General features: G+C 60.0%; 1 protein-coding gene across 2 annotated transcripts; it reads left to right on the top strand.

Annotated features, from left to right (window-relative positions):
* Positions 1-450: 450 nt before the first annotated feature.
* LSM4 (LSM4 homolog, U6 small nuclear RNA and mRNA degradation associated) lies at positions 451-11,872 on the top strand. 2 transcript variants are annotated; one of them, XM_046671580.1, is made up of 6 exons: positions 480-559; positions 828-996; positions 4,519-4,560; positions 6,219-6,317; positions 9,230-9,413; positions 11,177-11,872. In XM_046671580.1, exons 3-6 carry the CDS (start codon positions 4,558-4,560, stop codon positions 11,266-11,268), a joined length of 378 nt encoding a protein of 125 aa, XP_046527536.1. In that variant the 5' UTR covers positions 480-559; positions 828-996; positions 4,519-4,557; the 3' UTR covers positions 11,269-11,872. The 2 variants fall into 2 exon arrangements, with proteins under 2 accessions (XP_046527535.1, XP_046527536.1); XM_046671579.1 differs by lacking the exon at positions 828-996 and having other exon boundaries at positions 451-559.
* Positions 11,873-15,706: the final 3,834 nt, after the last annotated feature.

Here is a 15,706-nt window from a genome sequence, read left to right as displayed (position 1 = left end):
TTTACAGGGGGGCAAACTGAGGCTCAGAAGGGCACAGTCGGGATTGCAACCTACCAAAAGACGTGCCTTGGATAAAGATCAACTACAATAATGAGAATCAGAAAAGTAAGAGCCCGAAGGGAGACATTAGGCACATCCCAATAACCACAGAGCCTCGATTTCTCCATTTACAAACTGGAGGCAATACCTGGCTTTGCCCACAGTGTGGAGCCCAGATCTGCTAGTGCTTCATCCGCGCATGCGCCCCTGCTCACATGGCCTCGCGCCGGCGCACGTTGCTCCGCCCCCTTTTGCAGCACTCGCTGAGGCACTTTACGTCCCTCTTCCCGTATTCCTCCAGAGAGAACACGCCTGCTCCGCCCCTCGTGCCCAGCAGGCCCCGCCCTACTCCGCGTGGATTGGTTGTCCGTCTCTCAAGTTCCACGCTGACTGGCTTGTGTCGCTGCCACTCCCATTTCAGCCTAGTGGCGCGCGGCGGGGTGACCGCCCGCTGGCGCGCGAGCGGCGGCGGCAGCGGCGGCGGAAGTGGCCGGCGAGCTCGGTGCCTGCCGACACCATGGTGAGGGCAGGGCGGCGGCGACGTCTCACGGGGAAGTAGGGGACACGGCCGCCGAGGGCCTTTGGGGTGGGCGCTGGGGCGGGGCGACGCGGAGCGAGCGTCCAATGCGGGCCTCGACTTCTAGCCCCCGACCCGAGCGGGGAAACTGAGGCCAGAGAGGGCAGCGGGCTCTCCCAGGGTACCTAGCACGTCGGTCCCGGGAACTTAGGGCTGGACGGAACATACAGTCGTAGTATAGCGGCCTAGCCACAGTCTTCCCGTTTTGCAGACGGGTAAACTGAGGCCGGAGAGGGAGAGGACCCGCTGAAGTGCCAAGTGAATGCAGCAGAGTGAGTTTTCGGGCAAGGAAGTGGCTCCGAGTGCATCCGACCCAGTCTAACCGCACGCATTGGAAAACTGGAGCTCCAGGAGCTAGGGGACCGGTCTGAGTTCTCAAAGTAAGCCAGTTCGGGGAATTTTAGGGCTTGCAGGTCCCTTACGTTGTTACCGGCGCAACCTCCCATGCCTCTCGTTTTCAGGCTGAAAAACAAACCCAGAGAGGGAGTTTACTTCTCCCTGGATCACACAGCACATTATTTCAGGAGGAGAAGGGGCATTTTGAGCTAGGAGTGGACTGAGTCCTCCCCCTTCACATAAGGAAAATTGAGGTCCTGGAGGAAGCCTCTGCAGGGCCATGCTTGTCAGGGTTTTGAAGTTCTGGATCTAGGCCAGAGAGTGCCCGTGCCACCAGCGTGTAGACAGGGAGACGCAGGCCCACACAGGGGAACTCAGAGCTGGGCCTCCTGGGAGAGTGCCTGGCGCGCCAGCACTGAGTCACTCTGAGGTGGTTGCTGCACAGTTCTCAGAACCAAGGGTTAGTGCAGGTTCGCACTGAATCCTGCTGGCTGGTGTAGGAACTGAGAGCAGGGAGTGGGGTCCTCTCTGCTGAAAGGCAGAGTTGGCCAGAGGGAACGGGCAGGACCGGAAGGGGCCCTGCTTGTTAAGCTTCCTGCAGGCAGGATCTTTGGTTTTATCTCCAGTATATTCCTGGAGCCTAGAACGGTGCTTGTGCTAAGTACAGAGTCATTTCTTCAGAGCATGACACACTGCCAGTTCCCTGTGGTCAGGCCATACGGGAAGCAGGGGTGTGGGGGGCCGGGGGGTATCTAGGACGGCTTCCTGAATTGGGAGCCTCAGGAAGCTGTTAGGTCTAGTTCTGGATTGGTCTAGCCCTGAGAACCAAACCCCAGACATTCTGAGAAAGCCCAGAGAAAGGAATTCTCTTTCCTGAAGTTTTTATGACTTTCCCAACTCCAGATGTCCCCATCTCCCCCTGAACGGGGTGTCTGACCCTCTCTCATCTCCCTTGGCACCTTCATGCATCTTCCTCTTTCCTACCGAGCTTCAAGTTCTCTGGGATCCCCCCCTTCCTCCTTCTCACCTCTGCCTCCAGTTTGGGGATGAGGAGGTAGAAGATGGTGAGACAAGGCCACTGCTCCAGGCCCTTGTAGCCTTTGGAGGACTGTCCCGATGCCACCCCTTCCCATCAGAGCCTCTCCTTTCCTTGTCTGTGTGCTGGGACAAGTATCCCACCCAGCCCACGTGCCTCCCTGGTGGCCTGTGCATTTCCCTTGTGTATTTATTCAGCAAATATTTACTGAGTTCCTCTCGCGTGCCTGGCCCTGTGCTCGGTGCTGGACAGAGTCCACACCCTCTGAGTTTTCCAGTCTAGCAGGAGGCTTGGAGTTTCCAGTCTAGCCAGGGAGACATAATAAACAAGATAATTAGAGACTGGCTCCGGCCTATAATAGAAATGGCAAAGGGTGGCCCAGGTGGAAACCTTCTTCCCTGGATGGGGTTGTTATGAGCAACTACCAGCCTAGGGAAGGGAACCACAGGAACAAAGGTCAAGTGGCAGAAACAGGCGTGGCGTGGGAGGGACAGAGTGGTCCAGTTTGGCTGGATCCATGTCAAGCCTGGCCTGGAGAGTGGGGGCACAGGGAAATTGGGAGAGTTGGCAGCAGGTGCTGGTTCCTTCTGTGTCACAGACACCTCCTCAGCTGCTTTGTGGATAGGGCGCTGCCGGCGACAGCCAAGGAGGCTATGGGTCCTCCGGGGCTCTGCTGCCCGTAGCTGGGACGAGGTGAGAGCTGAGAGCGGCTGTCACCAGCACAAAAGCTGTGTATGGTCAGTCCCCTGCTGACAGCCATCAGCCTACTTTCACCGGCTTTACCAGGACCTTGCTGTGTCCCCAGGCACCCTCCTACCCTGGCCACTGGGACCTCATCTAGAGGGCCTTGCCTGTACTGCTCCAACCCTCCCTGCTCCTCTCAGTGCCGAGTCCATCTTCGTTCTCACCTTCCACGTCTAACCTGGCCCTGGCCCCTCTCCCGTGATCTAGGCAGAGGAGCCAAGTGCGTCATTGCCCTGGTCCAGATTCCCATTTCGGACTTGAGAGGAGAAGCTTGCCCAGGATAGCTGGCGGCTTCTCCATAGTCCAAGGCGAGCTGGGCGCATGGCACCTGTGTGCGAGCCTGGGCCTCCTGTTTCTCCTCCGTGGCTCACTGCACCCGGGCAGGGTCCCACAGATGCATTCGAAATGAGAGGGCAGGAGCTGCCCGTTAGCCACGGTGGGTCCCAGCCCGCCCGTCCTCCTTGGAGCAGCCACTCCTCTGCCGGCCCTCCCTTATCTTGCTCCTCCAGGAAGCCAGTGCAGGAAGTGGGCTAGGGCCTGGCTTCCTGCCGGCACTGGACCTCCCCGGGGTGGCTCTTCTCAGGGAAGGTCTGGGGGATGTGGGATTCCCCCTAAGCCCTTCCACGGGGGAGCCACCTTGTGGGGTGGAGGGCCACTTCCGCCCGTCATGGAGCGGCTTTCCAGTTCCCACCATCTGGTATCCGGAGCGTGCAGGCTGGCAGGCTCCCCCTGTATAGAGCTGCTGGGCGTCAGGCTGACTTAGAATTCCCGAGTCGCCAGGACAGGGTGCAGGCAACCACAGTCCTCCTGAGGCAGGCCCTCACCCGTGGGGCCCTGGGTCCTGATCCTTCATCTGGCCAAGCTGGGTGAGCTGTCATTGGAGCCTGGACCCAAGCGCTGCCACCTGAGTCTTGTTATTTGTGTTCCAAAAATGGAGAGGGCTGATTTTTTCCAGTTACACTACATGGTGGCTATACAAGGAAATTCAGTAACGATGGAAAAGGATATCTCGCAAGCTCACCTTAACTGGGTGAGTTTTAAGAGTTCATCCTTTATCTGCCTTCACTTGCAGTAACCACAGGCTTTTTGTGGAATGTTTCTTCCCCCTAACCTGGTGAGTGTTTCTCTGAAAAGCCGGCTCACATGTGGCCTCCTCACGTGGGTGTGGGCTGCCCACCGCGCCTGGTAGAGTCCCCCGTGGTCCACTCAGGGCCCCTCTGAGTGGGGGCTCAGCCGCGCTGGCCATGGACAGACGGGGCAAGCCGGGCTCTGTCTCTTACTAGCGCTAGTGCTGGGCACCTGCCGCAGCCTCTCAGCCTCAGTGTCCCCATCTGTAAAGTGGGCGTGGTGATAACCCTCTGCGATGCTGAGAACCAAAGACTTAGAGCTGCGCGTGTCAACCAGATGCCCCTCAAGGACACCCACTGGGCAGAGCAGCAGCAGGACCTGTGTGCTGTGATGCTAGTGATGGGCCTGGAGGGCTGGGCCCTGACTGGCTAGCTGTGACTATATGCAGCATGACCTGGAAAGAGATACCTGGAGTGCTCAGCACCGAGACCAGGGGGGCTGCCTCTGGGATCGGGTAGGGGGTGTTCAAAGACTTTCCTCAGCTGGGTGGCAGGTGTGTGTGTGGGGTGGGCAGAGTCAGGAGAATGCATTTCATGTTGGGGTGCGCACAGCGCTGACGCGCCAGCAGATCCGTAGGGCAAGTCCCAGCCCTGCCTGGGGGCCGGGGCTCCCTGCGCGGGTTGAACACACAAGTCACATGCCTGTCTTTGCTTTCCAGCTGCCCTTGTCGCTGCTCAAGACGGCTCAGAATCACCCCATGGTGAGTGCCTGCCGGTCTAGGATAGCGAGGTTCAGAGGGGTCAGCCTCACAACAGGGACAGGGACACTAGGCAAAGGGCAGGGGGCCTCCAGCCAAACCCGCTCCCTACCTGCCCACGAACAGCCTGCTCTCTCCTCCCTCCCGCCGTGTCAGGACCCGGCTCCTTTCTGCTGCTGATAGAAGTAAGCCAGGCTTAGTGAAAATGTCACTGCTAGGGGCTGGCCCGGTGGCGCCGCAGTTAAGTTCGTACATTTCACTTTGGCGGCCTGGGGTTTGCTGGTTTGGATCCTGGGTGCGCTCAGCAAGCCATGCTGTGGCAGGCGTCCCACATATAAAATAGAGGAAGATGGGCACGGATGTTAGTCCAGGGCCAGTCTTCCTCAGCAGAAGGGGAGGATTGGCAGCAGATGTTAGCTCAGGGCTAATCTTCCTCAAGTAAAAAAAGAAAATGTTACTGTTAGACATACGGAGAAAGGGGGAGCCCCTCTTTATTAACCTTCTGAACAGGTACCCAGTTCTTTGATAAATGCACGCCAGACTTTCAGCATGTATGTAAACGTGAATTGGATTTTCTTTAAACATAGATAGGGTTACGTGATACACATTATTCCTTAAGCTACCTTTGTCCTTAATGGAACAGTGTAGTCTCTGTCAATATGTTCTGTTTCCCTTTTTTTTTTTTATTATTCAGATGCAATTCACATACCATACAATTCAACCTTTTAAAGTGTACAATTCAGTGGCATTTAGCACATTCACAATATTGTACAATTATCACGTCTATCTAGTTCCAGAACATTTCCATCATCCCCAAAAGGAGACCCCATCCCCCTCCCCTAGCCCCTGGCAACCACTAATCTGCTTTCTGTCTCTGGGAATTTGTCTGTTCTGGACGTTTCCTGTAAATGGGATCGTGCACTACGTAGCCTTTTGTGTCTGGCTTCTCTCACTCAGCTGAGGTTTCTGAGGTTTATCCACGGTGCAGCGTGTGTCAGGGCTTCAGTCCGTATGGACAAATGATTTCCCATGGTGTGGGTAGACCACGTTGTGTTTATCTGTCTGCTGATGACGGACATTTGGGTTATTCCTACTTTTTCGCGATTGTGACTATTTTGGCTGCAGTGAACAGTTGTGTACACATCTTTGTGTGAATATATGCCTTCGTTTCTCTTGGGCAGATACCTGAGTTGACTGTTTTTTACACTTCAGCCTTTTCCTAGCAATAGCGCATCTTGAGAATGATGAGCTACTTATGTGCTTTCCCAAAACACATCAAAACAGACAGGGAACAGTGTTTGCAGGCCACCACAGCACACGCATGCACCATGAAAGGGTGCCAGCCTGGCCCCTGGCCACCCTGAATCCGTGGCCACTGTGACTCTAACCTCACTCGTTCCTTTAAAGATTTGTGGTGTGATTTTTTTTTCTTTTTTGCACAAAAAAATAGTTTCATTGTAGAAAGTCTACAATGCCTAGCAGAATGTATAGAGGAAGCAGAACATGTCACCTGTAAGACAGGTCACTTGGGGGGCTGGCTGCTGCGGGCTGTGGCCACTGGGTCTGGAGAGGAGCCCAGGACAGGGCTGAGTGAGGCCGGGACAGTGGTCGCCGGCTCTTAGGGGTAAGGCTGCACCTGACATGGGGCCTGCTCTCTCCAGTTGGTGGAGCTTAAAAACGGGGAGACGTACAATGGTCACCTGGTGAGCTGTGACAACTGGATGAACATCAACCTGCGCGAGGTGATCTGCACATCCAGGGTGAGTGCCCTGTGCCCCAGAGTCTGTGCCCACCACCTGGAGGCCCTCAGGTGGGGCTGGTCAGGCAGGCAGAGGGCGTGGGGGCAGCGTGGTCAGGGGTGCACTTGGACCCGGGGCTTACTGAGCCTCAGCATCCTTGCTCACAAGTGGGGTGAAGGCCTCTCCCTGGCCCTTGTGGGAGGAATTGACGGAGTGCCTCCGTCAGCCCAGCACAGTTGGCCTGCTAGGGGTGGGGCTTGTGGGAGGTGCGGGGCCCCCTGTGCCCTGGACTTTGCACCTGTGAGGGCGCTGCCCAGGTGGGTGCTGAGCTGGCCCGCTGGTCTCAGCTGCTGTGTGTCTGTGGGCCGCCCTCCTGGCTACAAGTCCCTGCTGTGGGCCCACCCCTTCTTGCCACCAGCCTCGTCTGCCTTCAGTCCTGGCTGTGGACAGGCCATTGTGGTGTGGCCGTGGGCTGTCCAGGCCACCAGGGGGCGAGGGCAGCCCAGTGGACCAGGACTCTTGTTTACCTCCTGAGGCCTGAAACCAGGACGTGCAGGACCGGGAGCACCACTGGGCAGGCCAGGGCTCAGGGATGGCCCCCAGGGTCACAGCCTTCCCCGCCCTCAGGATGACCCACAGAGTGATAAGGACAAGGACAGGGGGGAAGGCGGGGGTCCCTCCAGCTAACCTGCACCGGGCTCTGCTAGAACTTTCTTCCGCCTTCATTCCAGTCTCTGTCCCCCATGTTCTGGGGAAGGAAGCTGCTGGGGGCCCAGCCTGGGCAGGGCTGTCCCGAGCCCAGGGGCAGCGTGCTCCCAGGGCTCGCCAAACCAGAGTCCAGCAGAGCCCGAGGTAGCCACCCTCGCCCCCTCCATCCTCTGGACGCTTCACAGTCCTACAGGTGGGCAGGTAGGCATGACCCCTTCACCTGTGCCACTCTATGACCTGCTTCTTGTGATGGGACATCATGGGGGGCCTTCCACACCAGCACGTGAGAAGCTTCCCGGTCCTCAGGCTGCACTCCCAGCAAGAGGTGGTTCCAGTGTGGCTGGAGCAGACGGTGCCACAGTGCACGGCGAGCATATGTCTTTCTGCTCCTGGCCGATAGGTCTACGTCCACTTCTCGGTCCTGGAAATAACCAGTAGGTCTTGGGCCAGGTCACTATGGCCTCCCTGGCTAGCCGAGACCGGGCAGTCCCCTCCGTGACCCGGTGGTTGGGAGGAAAGGTGGGTAGGAGGTTCGAAGTCACTCGGGTGGCCCAGCATCCTCATCTGCAGAGGCGCAGCCCCTCCCTCCCTGCGGCAGCGGGCGGCAGGGCGCAGTGGCCCCCCGGAGCTGAGATGCTGCAGGAGGGCTGGGGGTGGTGGGGAGGCAGCTGGCTTGGCCCCAGAAAGCGGAGGAAGCTGTGGTTCCTGTGGGGAGCGCGCCAGGCCCAGCCTGTCCTTGTCCTTGGCTGAGGGAGAGCCGGTGCTGAGTACCCAGCCCTGAGCTTCCATGGAATCATTCTGTTTCTGTCTGGCTGTGCTTTGCATCCCCGTGGACTTGGCCCCCGGCCTGCCCTTTCTGGGAAAGGAATGCCCCGAGGCCTCGCGGGGTTCTTCTGGGCTGGGGGCTCGTGCGTGTTCCTGGGAAGGCTTGGCCCCTGAACATTCTGTTCCTCCCGCCGAGCTCCACCACTGGGCCGGGCCAGACTGACCCAGGCACCGCTGACAAGTGTCATGCAGGAGGACTGGGGGTTTCAAGGAGGTTGGGAGGTAAGGCCCGTTGAGGGCCAGAGTGAGCTGGATGAGGAAAGGTGGGAACAGCATGTGCAAAATGCTGGGGGCCAAACGCCCATGGTGTGTGTTCCAGAAAGTTCCATCTGGAAGGCGCGTTGAGGGCTGAGAGAGGGCAGCGAGGGTGGGGCTGGATCTCGGCCCTTGGGAGTGCACTGAGGAGTTTGGAGTTCATCCTTGGCCCAGGGCCTGAGATGTCTTGGTCTGACTGCTAGGGGCGTAGCGGGAGGAGAGGGCCTGGCTCTGGCTCAGGACAGCAGGGGTGTGGCTGGGGAACTAATCTGATGGGAGAGGCCCCGTGCTCCTGCCCAGGGAGACCGGAGGGGGTACGGGGGGAGGGCCGGGTGCTGGTCACAGGGTGTATGGTGGGGGGATGGGGGGGCGAGGCAGCCAATGTCCTAGGAACCCCAGGGTTGGCGTTGCTCAGGAGTCTGTGACTTTGCAAGGCCCTTCGTTTCCAGCCTCAATTAGCTCCCCTGCAAACTGGCATCGTTGGGAGCTGCCCGTCATGGGCCGCAGCCCTGCCTCTCCAACCCCCTCCCAGCCCTCAGCACCAGCACCCAGGGTCTCTATCCTGTGTCCCACACGCAGCTAAGACCTTGTCAAGAGACACTTCTTGGATGTATGAATGAGTCAGGGCACATAGAGAGGGTTCCAGAAGGTGGATTCTGGAGGGCTGGGGGCAGCTGGGCCCTGGCAGGGTCTGGTACCGCGGGGCAGCCCCACCGCCCTCTGGCTTCAGGCTGCAGATAACCAACTCCCTCCACACTGGAGGACAGGCAAGGACGAGCAGGCCTTCCCCCATGTGGCACACCCTGGCAGGGCCCCGGCACTGCCCTGTCCGCCCTTCCTCCTGTGTGAAGGGTTGCCCAGGGTCTGGCAAGATTCTGCTGCCGGGTGGCCCCTCCCCCGACCCCCTCTCCCGTCAGGTCCGGGACTGAGAACTTTGCAGCCTGTGGGGGCTGATGTCAGGTGCAGGCCGCCGGGGCCTGGGCCCTGGGTGGGAACGGGCGGGAGGGGGTGGATGCTGCCCCAGCTGTCTGTACCCAGTGTGCAGGGACCCCCCACAGAGCTGAGCCCCCCCCCCCCCCCCCCCCCCCCCCCCCGGCGCGGGCCCCCCCCCCCGGGCCCCCCCCCCCCCCCCCCCCCCGCCGCAGGACGGGGACAAGTTCTGGCGGATGCCCGAGTGCTACATTCGGGGCAGCACCATCAAGTACTTGCGCATTCCTGACGAGATCATTGACATGGTCAAGGAGGAGGTGGTGGCCAAGGGCCGTGGCCGCGGAGGCCTGCAGCAGCAGAAGCAGCAGAAGGGCCGAGGCATGGGGGGCGCCGGGCGAGGTAGGTCCTCCCTCCATCCCCCCAGCAGGCAAGGCGCAGGGGCTGTGGGCCTCTGCACTGCGGGTGGGGGTGCTATAGCACTCGGCTCCACCAGGCTCAGTGTTGACATTCTTGGCTGGTGTCATCGCTGGGCCACAGGCCCCGCCTCTGAGCCCCCTGTGTAGAGCAGGGGAGCATGACTCACTGGGCTCCTCTACGGAGCAGCAGGCAGCCAGCCCCTGCCCCTTGACCCCACCCCAGGGAGCCCGCTGAACCCTGGTGGGTGGGGCTTACTCCCCCACCTGCTGGGCTGCAGGGGTCCCCAGGGCTCCTTCAGCTGCAGCAGGGGAGTGTCGGCATCCACGTGGTGCCCACGTAGACCTGGGATTTGAGCCCTCATCTTAGTGCCCTGTGTCACCTGGTAGGTGCTCTGGGTACGATGTCTCCCTGAGCCTCAGTTTCCCCTCTGCAGAGAGGGTCCCGTGGTGCCCACCTCACTGGGCTGCTGGCACAGGACCCTTTCCCTGCTGTGACCTCATTATACAAAGCCGGGGTCTCGCTTTTTGATAGACTCCTCCCACACCCAAGATTCTAAGTCTGGCATAAAATCCAATTTGTCCTGTAGTCAGCTGGCACCTGAGCCGGGAGGCGGTCGGCAGGCCCCGCCCCTGCCCTGCTGTGTGCTTGCAGGGCCTGGCTTTGTCCTTCCCTCTCCAGCGGCCTCCTGAGTGTCGGCCCAGGAGTGAGGCCGAGGGAAGAGGGTGGGAGGGCTGTGAAGGCCTGGGCTCAGCAGCTCGGGAGGCTCAGGCTGGTCCAGCCAGCACTGTGGAGTTGGCCAGCACTGTTGAGTTGAGTGCGCCGCTGCCACTGTGGAGCAGGGAGGGGGAGCAGCTCGCACGGTGCGCTGGAGAGGCCACGTGGCCCTCAGTGGCAGGTGGAGTCTCACGGAAGCCCACATGCTACAGCTCCACTTGGCACAGCTGGTCCTGCCCTAGGCAGGGGGAGGTTGGGCAGCCCTTGCGGGCACTGGCCTCTGTCCTTGAGGGGCCAGTTGCATGTTTGTCGCAGAAGGGGGCCTGTGTGCATGTTTCCGTGTCCCCCATGCCACCCCAGTCCTTCCAGGACTTCCTTAGGCAGGGAGCACACCCTCCCCCCAACTACCCACTCCCCCCAGCAGCAGTGCCACGTGCTCCCATCGCAGGGGCTGCATGTAAATGTCCTCTAAAAACATGGCCCCACCACTGGGTGGCAGAGGTTGGAGGGCAGGAGTGCCCCTGTGCCCACCCCTGGGGCAGGACATACAGGAACCCCATCATTTCTCTTCTGAGCCAGCAGATGTGAGTGGTCAGCTCTAGCCTCGCCCTGCTGCCCACATCTCTGCCCCATCCTAGGCTGAGTCCTGCCCCTGTCCTGGTCATGTTCCCCCTCCTCCTGGAAGCCCTTCTGGCTTTGCCTTTCTGATGACTGCCTCCTACCCCGGGTCCTCTCTCCCAGGAAGCCTGCCCCAAGCCCCAGTGTGACTTGGTGTCAACCTTTGTCCTCCCCTGCACCCTGGGGGGGCCTGGTCTTGTCCCTTCTCACACTGAGAATGTTCTTAAGCACCACCCATGCCTGGCCCTGCTCAGATGCTCCATCCCAGGTTCTCAGCCTGTCCTTCCCACCAGAGGTACGATCCCCACCCCCCTTTACCAAGGGGACAGCTGAGGCTCAGAGGGGTCCCCAGTCCGTGTCTACAGTGGGGCCTCCGGGCCTGGCTCCACTGCAGCCCCTGCTCTCTCCCCCAGGTGTGTTTGGCGGCCGGGGCCGCGGTGGCATCCCAGGCACAGGCCGGGGTCAGCCCGAGAAGAAGCCGGGCCGCCAGGCAGGCAAGCAGTGAGGCGTCCCCATCCCCATGGAGACCCAGCGCCGCCACCTTCACCGCCGCCCCGGGCCTCTGCTGCCACGCCCAAGCCACGGCTCTGCTCTGCCTCCAGCTCACAAGTCTGTGGAGAACGACACAGCGGAGAGAGGAGGGAGAGAGGAGGCAGGGGTTGGTGCCCCCCCCCCCCCCCCCCCCCCCGCCCCGTGCATTTTGTGACCCTCCATTTTACGTAAAGTCCCTTTTTTTGTAGCCACTGTTTCTACAGCTGGCAGTGTTATCTGCTTCTGGTGTTGTGAAGTCACAGCTGACTTGATTCCTGGAAGATTCTGTTTAATACGTCCTTCAGGCCCTCTTGTTTTAAGGGCAGGCATATTCCAAACAGGTTTATTTGGCGGTTTTTGTTGGATTCTTGCGTGGAGAGCAAATGGCAGTCTTTTATTTTAAGCTGTTTGCACTGAGGTTGACAGCCTCACGAGTTTCCTGAAACACAGACCCCAAAGTTGCCTTTTCAGAGCAAATTCGGACGAACCTATGCCTCCGAAGCTGTTCCGGGGCATCGGTGGGCCCTGCCCTTCCTCTCTCCCTGTTTGTGTTAGAAAAATAAAAACAAATACAGCTACGGACTGCAAATCCCTCGTTCCTTTTGAGTCAGCGGGCATATCTGGGACGTAGTGTCCTCGGAAAAGCACAGCCCGGAAAGAGAAGTCTCCTTGCAAGGGCCGCCTCCTGTCTCGCCGAGGGGAAGCATTTTGACAAGACACTGGTTCCGGGTCCCTCGATGTCCTCTTATGAAAGGTGACGTCCTCTTAGGAAAGGTGACGTCCTCTTAGGAAAGGTGAGCCGTGTGTCTGTGCAGAGCAGGCCCCCTGCACCAGGTTTGCCTGTAACCCCCCTCCTCTCTGCAGAGGGAGTTGATGCCACGGAGAGGTGGGGGTGGGAAGGCCCTGGCGGGGCCACCATAACACCCATGCGGCCTGGCCTTGCCACCAACATCCACTCTCTGTCCCAGTTTTGCAGGCACCATTCACACCAGAGTCCCCGGGAGAAGCTGTGACAGGCGGCTCCCTCGGGGAGTGCCTGGGGGACACCCGAGAGTTTCAGGGTGCTCTTCCTCCTCACCTCGTGGATTTGCCAGACGCTGAGCCAGCACTTTGGCAAAATGCTTCCGGTGACCTGGTCTGCAGACCCGTTACTTCTGGAAGTGAAGGGACCACACGCCCGGCGCTGGGAGGAAAGCACACGCTCCAGCTGGTTCCCACGGGTTCTCCCAATTGTCACCGTGTTGAGATGACCTTTGAGGGTGGTTGGAGTAAAGGGCATTGTTGCTCCATGAAGTCCACTGCTTAGATCTGCAAAGTGCTCGCCAGTGTCTGGAAGATCAAAGATCGCAGCTTTCAACATTTCTCAGCTGGTGCCCAGGACGCTCCCCCATCTGCGGACTGTGGGCTCCCCCTGCAGCCCCATCTTTGCTTTTTTTTTTTTAAAGATTTTATTTTTTTTCCTTTTTCTCCCCAAAGCTCCCCAGTACATATTGTATATTCTTAGTTGTGGGTCCTTCTAGTTGTGGCATGTGGGACACTGCCTCAGCGTGATTTGATGAGCAGCGTCGTGTCCATGCCCAGGATTCCAAACGAGGAAACCCTGGGCTGCTTGTAGCGGAGCGCGCAAACTTAACCACTCGGACACGGGGCCAGCCCCCCCATCCCTGCTTTTTCCTCGACACACCCCTCCTGGGACCTGCTGCCACCTGGATCCTTGTCTAGTGACAAAGCAGCACTTCGGCAAGGGTTGGGGACAGAGTCTTGGAGTCCGAGTGGAACTTGGGGGGGTCTCGCAGTCAAGGCCCTGGGAACCCACCCCCTCCTCAGAGATGTGGGCCGTGGTCTCTGGCAGGGTGGGCTGTGCCGCAGGGCTGGCCGGGCTGCTGGGGCGAGGAGAAGAAGGGAAGGACCGGTGGGGAGGGAGGGTGTCGTGTTCACAGGCTCCCCCCGCCCCCGGTCCCCATCACCCTGGACGTAGAGGCCCATAAAAGCCTCTGGAGGAGCCGGCTCCGTGGCCCAGTGGTTAAGTTCCCGCGCTCCACTGCGGCGGCCCAGTGTTCGGATACTGGGCGCAGACATGGCACCGCTCGTCAGGCCACGTTGAGGCGGCGTCCCACATGCCACAACTAGAAGGACCTGCAGCTAAGATATACAACTGTGTACGGAGCGGGGGGGAGGGGTTGGGGAGATAAAGCAGGGGAAAAAAAAAGATTGGCAACAGTTGTTAGCCCAGGTGCCAATCTTTAAAAAAATTAAAAAAAAAAAAAAAGCCTCTGGAGCCCTGGTCTGGGGAACTGGCCCCCTGCCGCGGGGTCGTCTCTGCCTGGTGTGGCTTTGCTGAAATTCGGGGCTCCGGGGTCAGGTGGCCTGCGCGGCGGCGAACGGGAAACTTTGGAGACCCCGCCCCTTCCTGCTCGTCGCGGTCGGGCTTTTTCCTCGCTTGCGGAGCTCTGGGCCGAGAATGTGTTCCAAGAAGACGCCCCAAGCGCCCTTTCACCGTCCCGGGCCTCGGCCCGCCGCGCCATCCCGCGCCGCCTGCGTAATCGCGGCTTCCCGGCGCGCCCGCGGCCCTGACCTTCGCGGCCGGCCGCCCAGCCCCCCTCTCGCCCGCCGGTGACATGAGCCGCCGCCCCCACCGCGTCCGCTTAGGGGCCGTGGGCTTCCGGAAGGTTCTATCCCTTGAGCTGGGTGTCGGGACAGCCCCGTTTTGCAGTCTTCTTCCTGGTGGGTTTCAAGAAACAGCTTCAGTCCCCTCGACAAGAAGAGAAACCAAAAGCGCAGCTTGGCTCCTAAACGCGGGTCTCAACCTCTCCGCCCCCGTGCTGGTGCGCCAGCGGCCTGGTGCGCGGCCCCGCGCTGCCTTAACCCAAGGCCCCTCCCACGGGCCAGCCTCGATGGCCCCACTGCCTCGACCAGGGGCCAACATTTCAGTGCCACGGATGCCTGGAGCGGCAGCGACGCCCCGCCGCCACGGGGCCCCAGCTGCTGCCCCGAGGGCAGCACCGCCGGAAGCCCCACCTCCTCCAGGCGGGCGCGACGGCAGGTGTCTTCCCCACCCGGCCAGCTGGACCCTGGGGCCTGCATGTCCTGACATCAGCAGCGTGTGTGTTCCCACTTGGTCGGCGCGTGCCCCCGTGTCCTCTGCTGTCCCTCTGCCGACAAAGGGCCGCCTGGCTGGTAAGGGGTATGAGAGGTTGGCCTGATGTCCATTCAGACGACCTCCATGGGAGTAGCCACCTGACACAACGGGAGCAGGGCACTGTCCCGCGGCGAGGAACTGGGGCCACAACCCTGTTCCAGGCACTGGGGCTCTGCACTAGGCAGAGAGCCTGCCCCGTGGCCTTCCCTTCCCCAGCAGCAGCAAACGCGCCGCCGCGACTGCATAAACGCGGAGAAGAAAGCCAGGCAGGGCAGGGAAGTAAGTGGTCAGGGAAGGCCACAGGGTGACATTCGAGAAGGGCTTAGGGAGATGAAGGAGCCAACCATCTGGGGGAAGAGTGTTCCAGACGGGAGGGGGAGGGGAACAGCCCCTTCAAAGGCCCTGCCTGCGCAGAGTGGTGATGGGAGCAAAGTGAGGGGGCAGGAAATGGGGCCGCTGCAGGCTCTAAGGGAGATGAGAAGCCACAGAGTGTTCTGGAACGGACGGGGCAAGGGTGGAAGCTGGGAACTGAGCCCAGGGTGGAGGCCTTGGAGGTGGACAAGGGGTCTGAGGACCCAGGCAGGTGGGCTCTCAGTTCTGCAAGAAGCCCCAGACCCTGGGGTGGGACCTTTCCACAGAGTGGAAGGGGAGGCCTTGCAGAGGGGGACACAGTCAAACCAAGTCCCGAAGAATTCCGGAAGGGCACAGACAGGTCAGGGGTCATCAGACCTAGGTACGTTATCCTAACAACAGCTGAGCCTGTGCCAGGTAGCTCTCACATGCAGGCCCAGAGAGAGTAGGCAACATGCTCCAGGTCACACAGCTCCAGAGCCTCCTCAGAGCTCCTCCTTCTGTTGCCTCCTTGAACTTGGAGGCTCCATTACCCTCTCCCAGCTCAGGTGTGTCAGGCACAGACTCAGGAGCCAGCAGACAGTTGGGGTGGGGGTTACAGCAGGGGCAGATGAGGTCAGCTCATGCTTTAAATTCATTCCCCTGGGGCTGGCCCAGTTAAGTGCACATGTTTTGCTTCGGTGGCCCGGGGTTCGAGGGTTCGGATCCTAGGTGCAGACATGGCAACACTTGGCACGCCATGCTGTGGTAGGCATCCCACATGCAAAGTAGACGAAGATGGGCATGGACGTTAGCTCAGGGCCAGTCTTCCTCAGCAAAAAGAGGAGGATTGGCAGCAGATGTTAGCTCAGGGCTAATCTTCCCTCCCAAAAATAAAATAAAAATAAAAAATAAAATTCACTCCCCTGACTGTAGCCTCAGC

This window comes from Equus quagga, chromosome 9, assembly GCF_021613505.1.
Source record: "Equus quagga isolate Etosha38 chromosome 9, UCLA_HA_Equagga_1.0, whole genome shotgun sequence".
Lineage (NCBI taxonomy): Eukaryota > Metazoa > Chordata > Mammalia > Perissodactyla > Equidae > Equus > Equus quagga.
This window is presented reverse-complemented; position numbering and strand designations above follow the sequence as displayed.

Coding starts and splice junctions, on each gene's coding strand:
- LSM4 (XM_046671579.1), top strand. Junction 4,561..6,218: donor CGGCTCAGAATCACCCCATG/GTGAGTGCCTGC, acceptor TGCTCTCTCCAG/TTGGTGGAGCTTAAAAACGG. Junction 9,414..11,176: donor CATGGGGGGCGCCGGGCGAG/GTAGGTCCTCCC, acceptor TCTCTCCCCCAG/GTGTGTTTGGCGGCCGGGGC.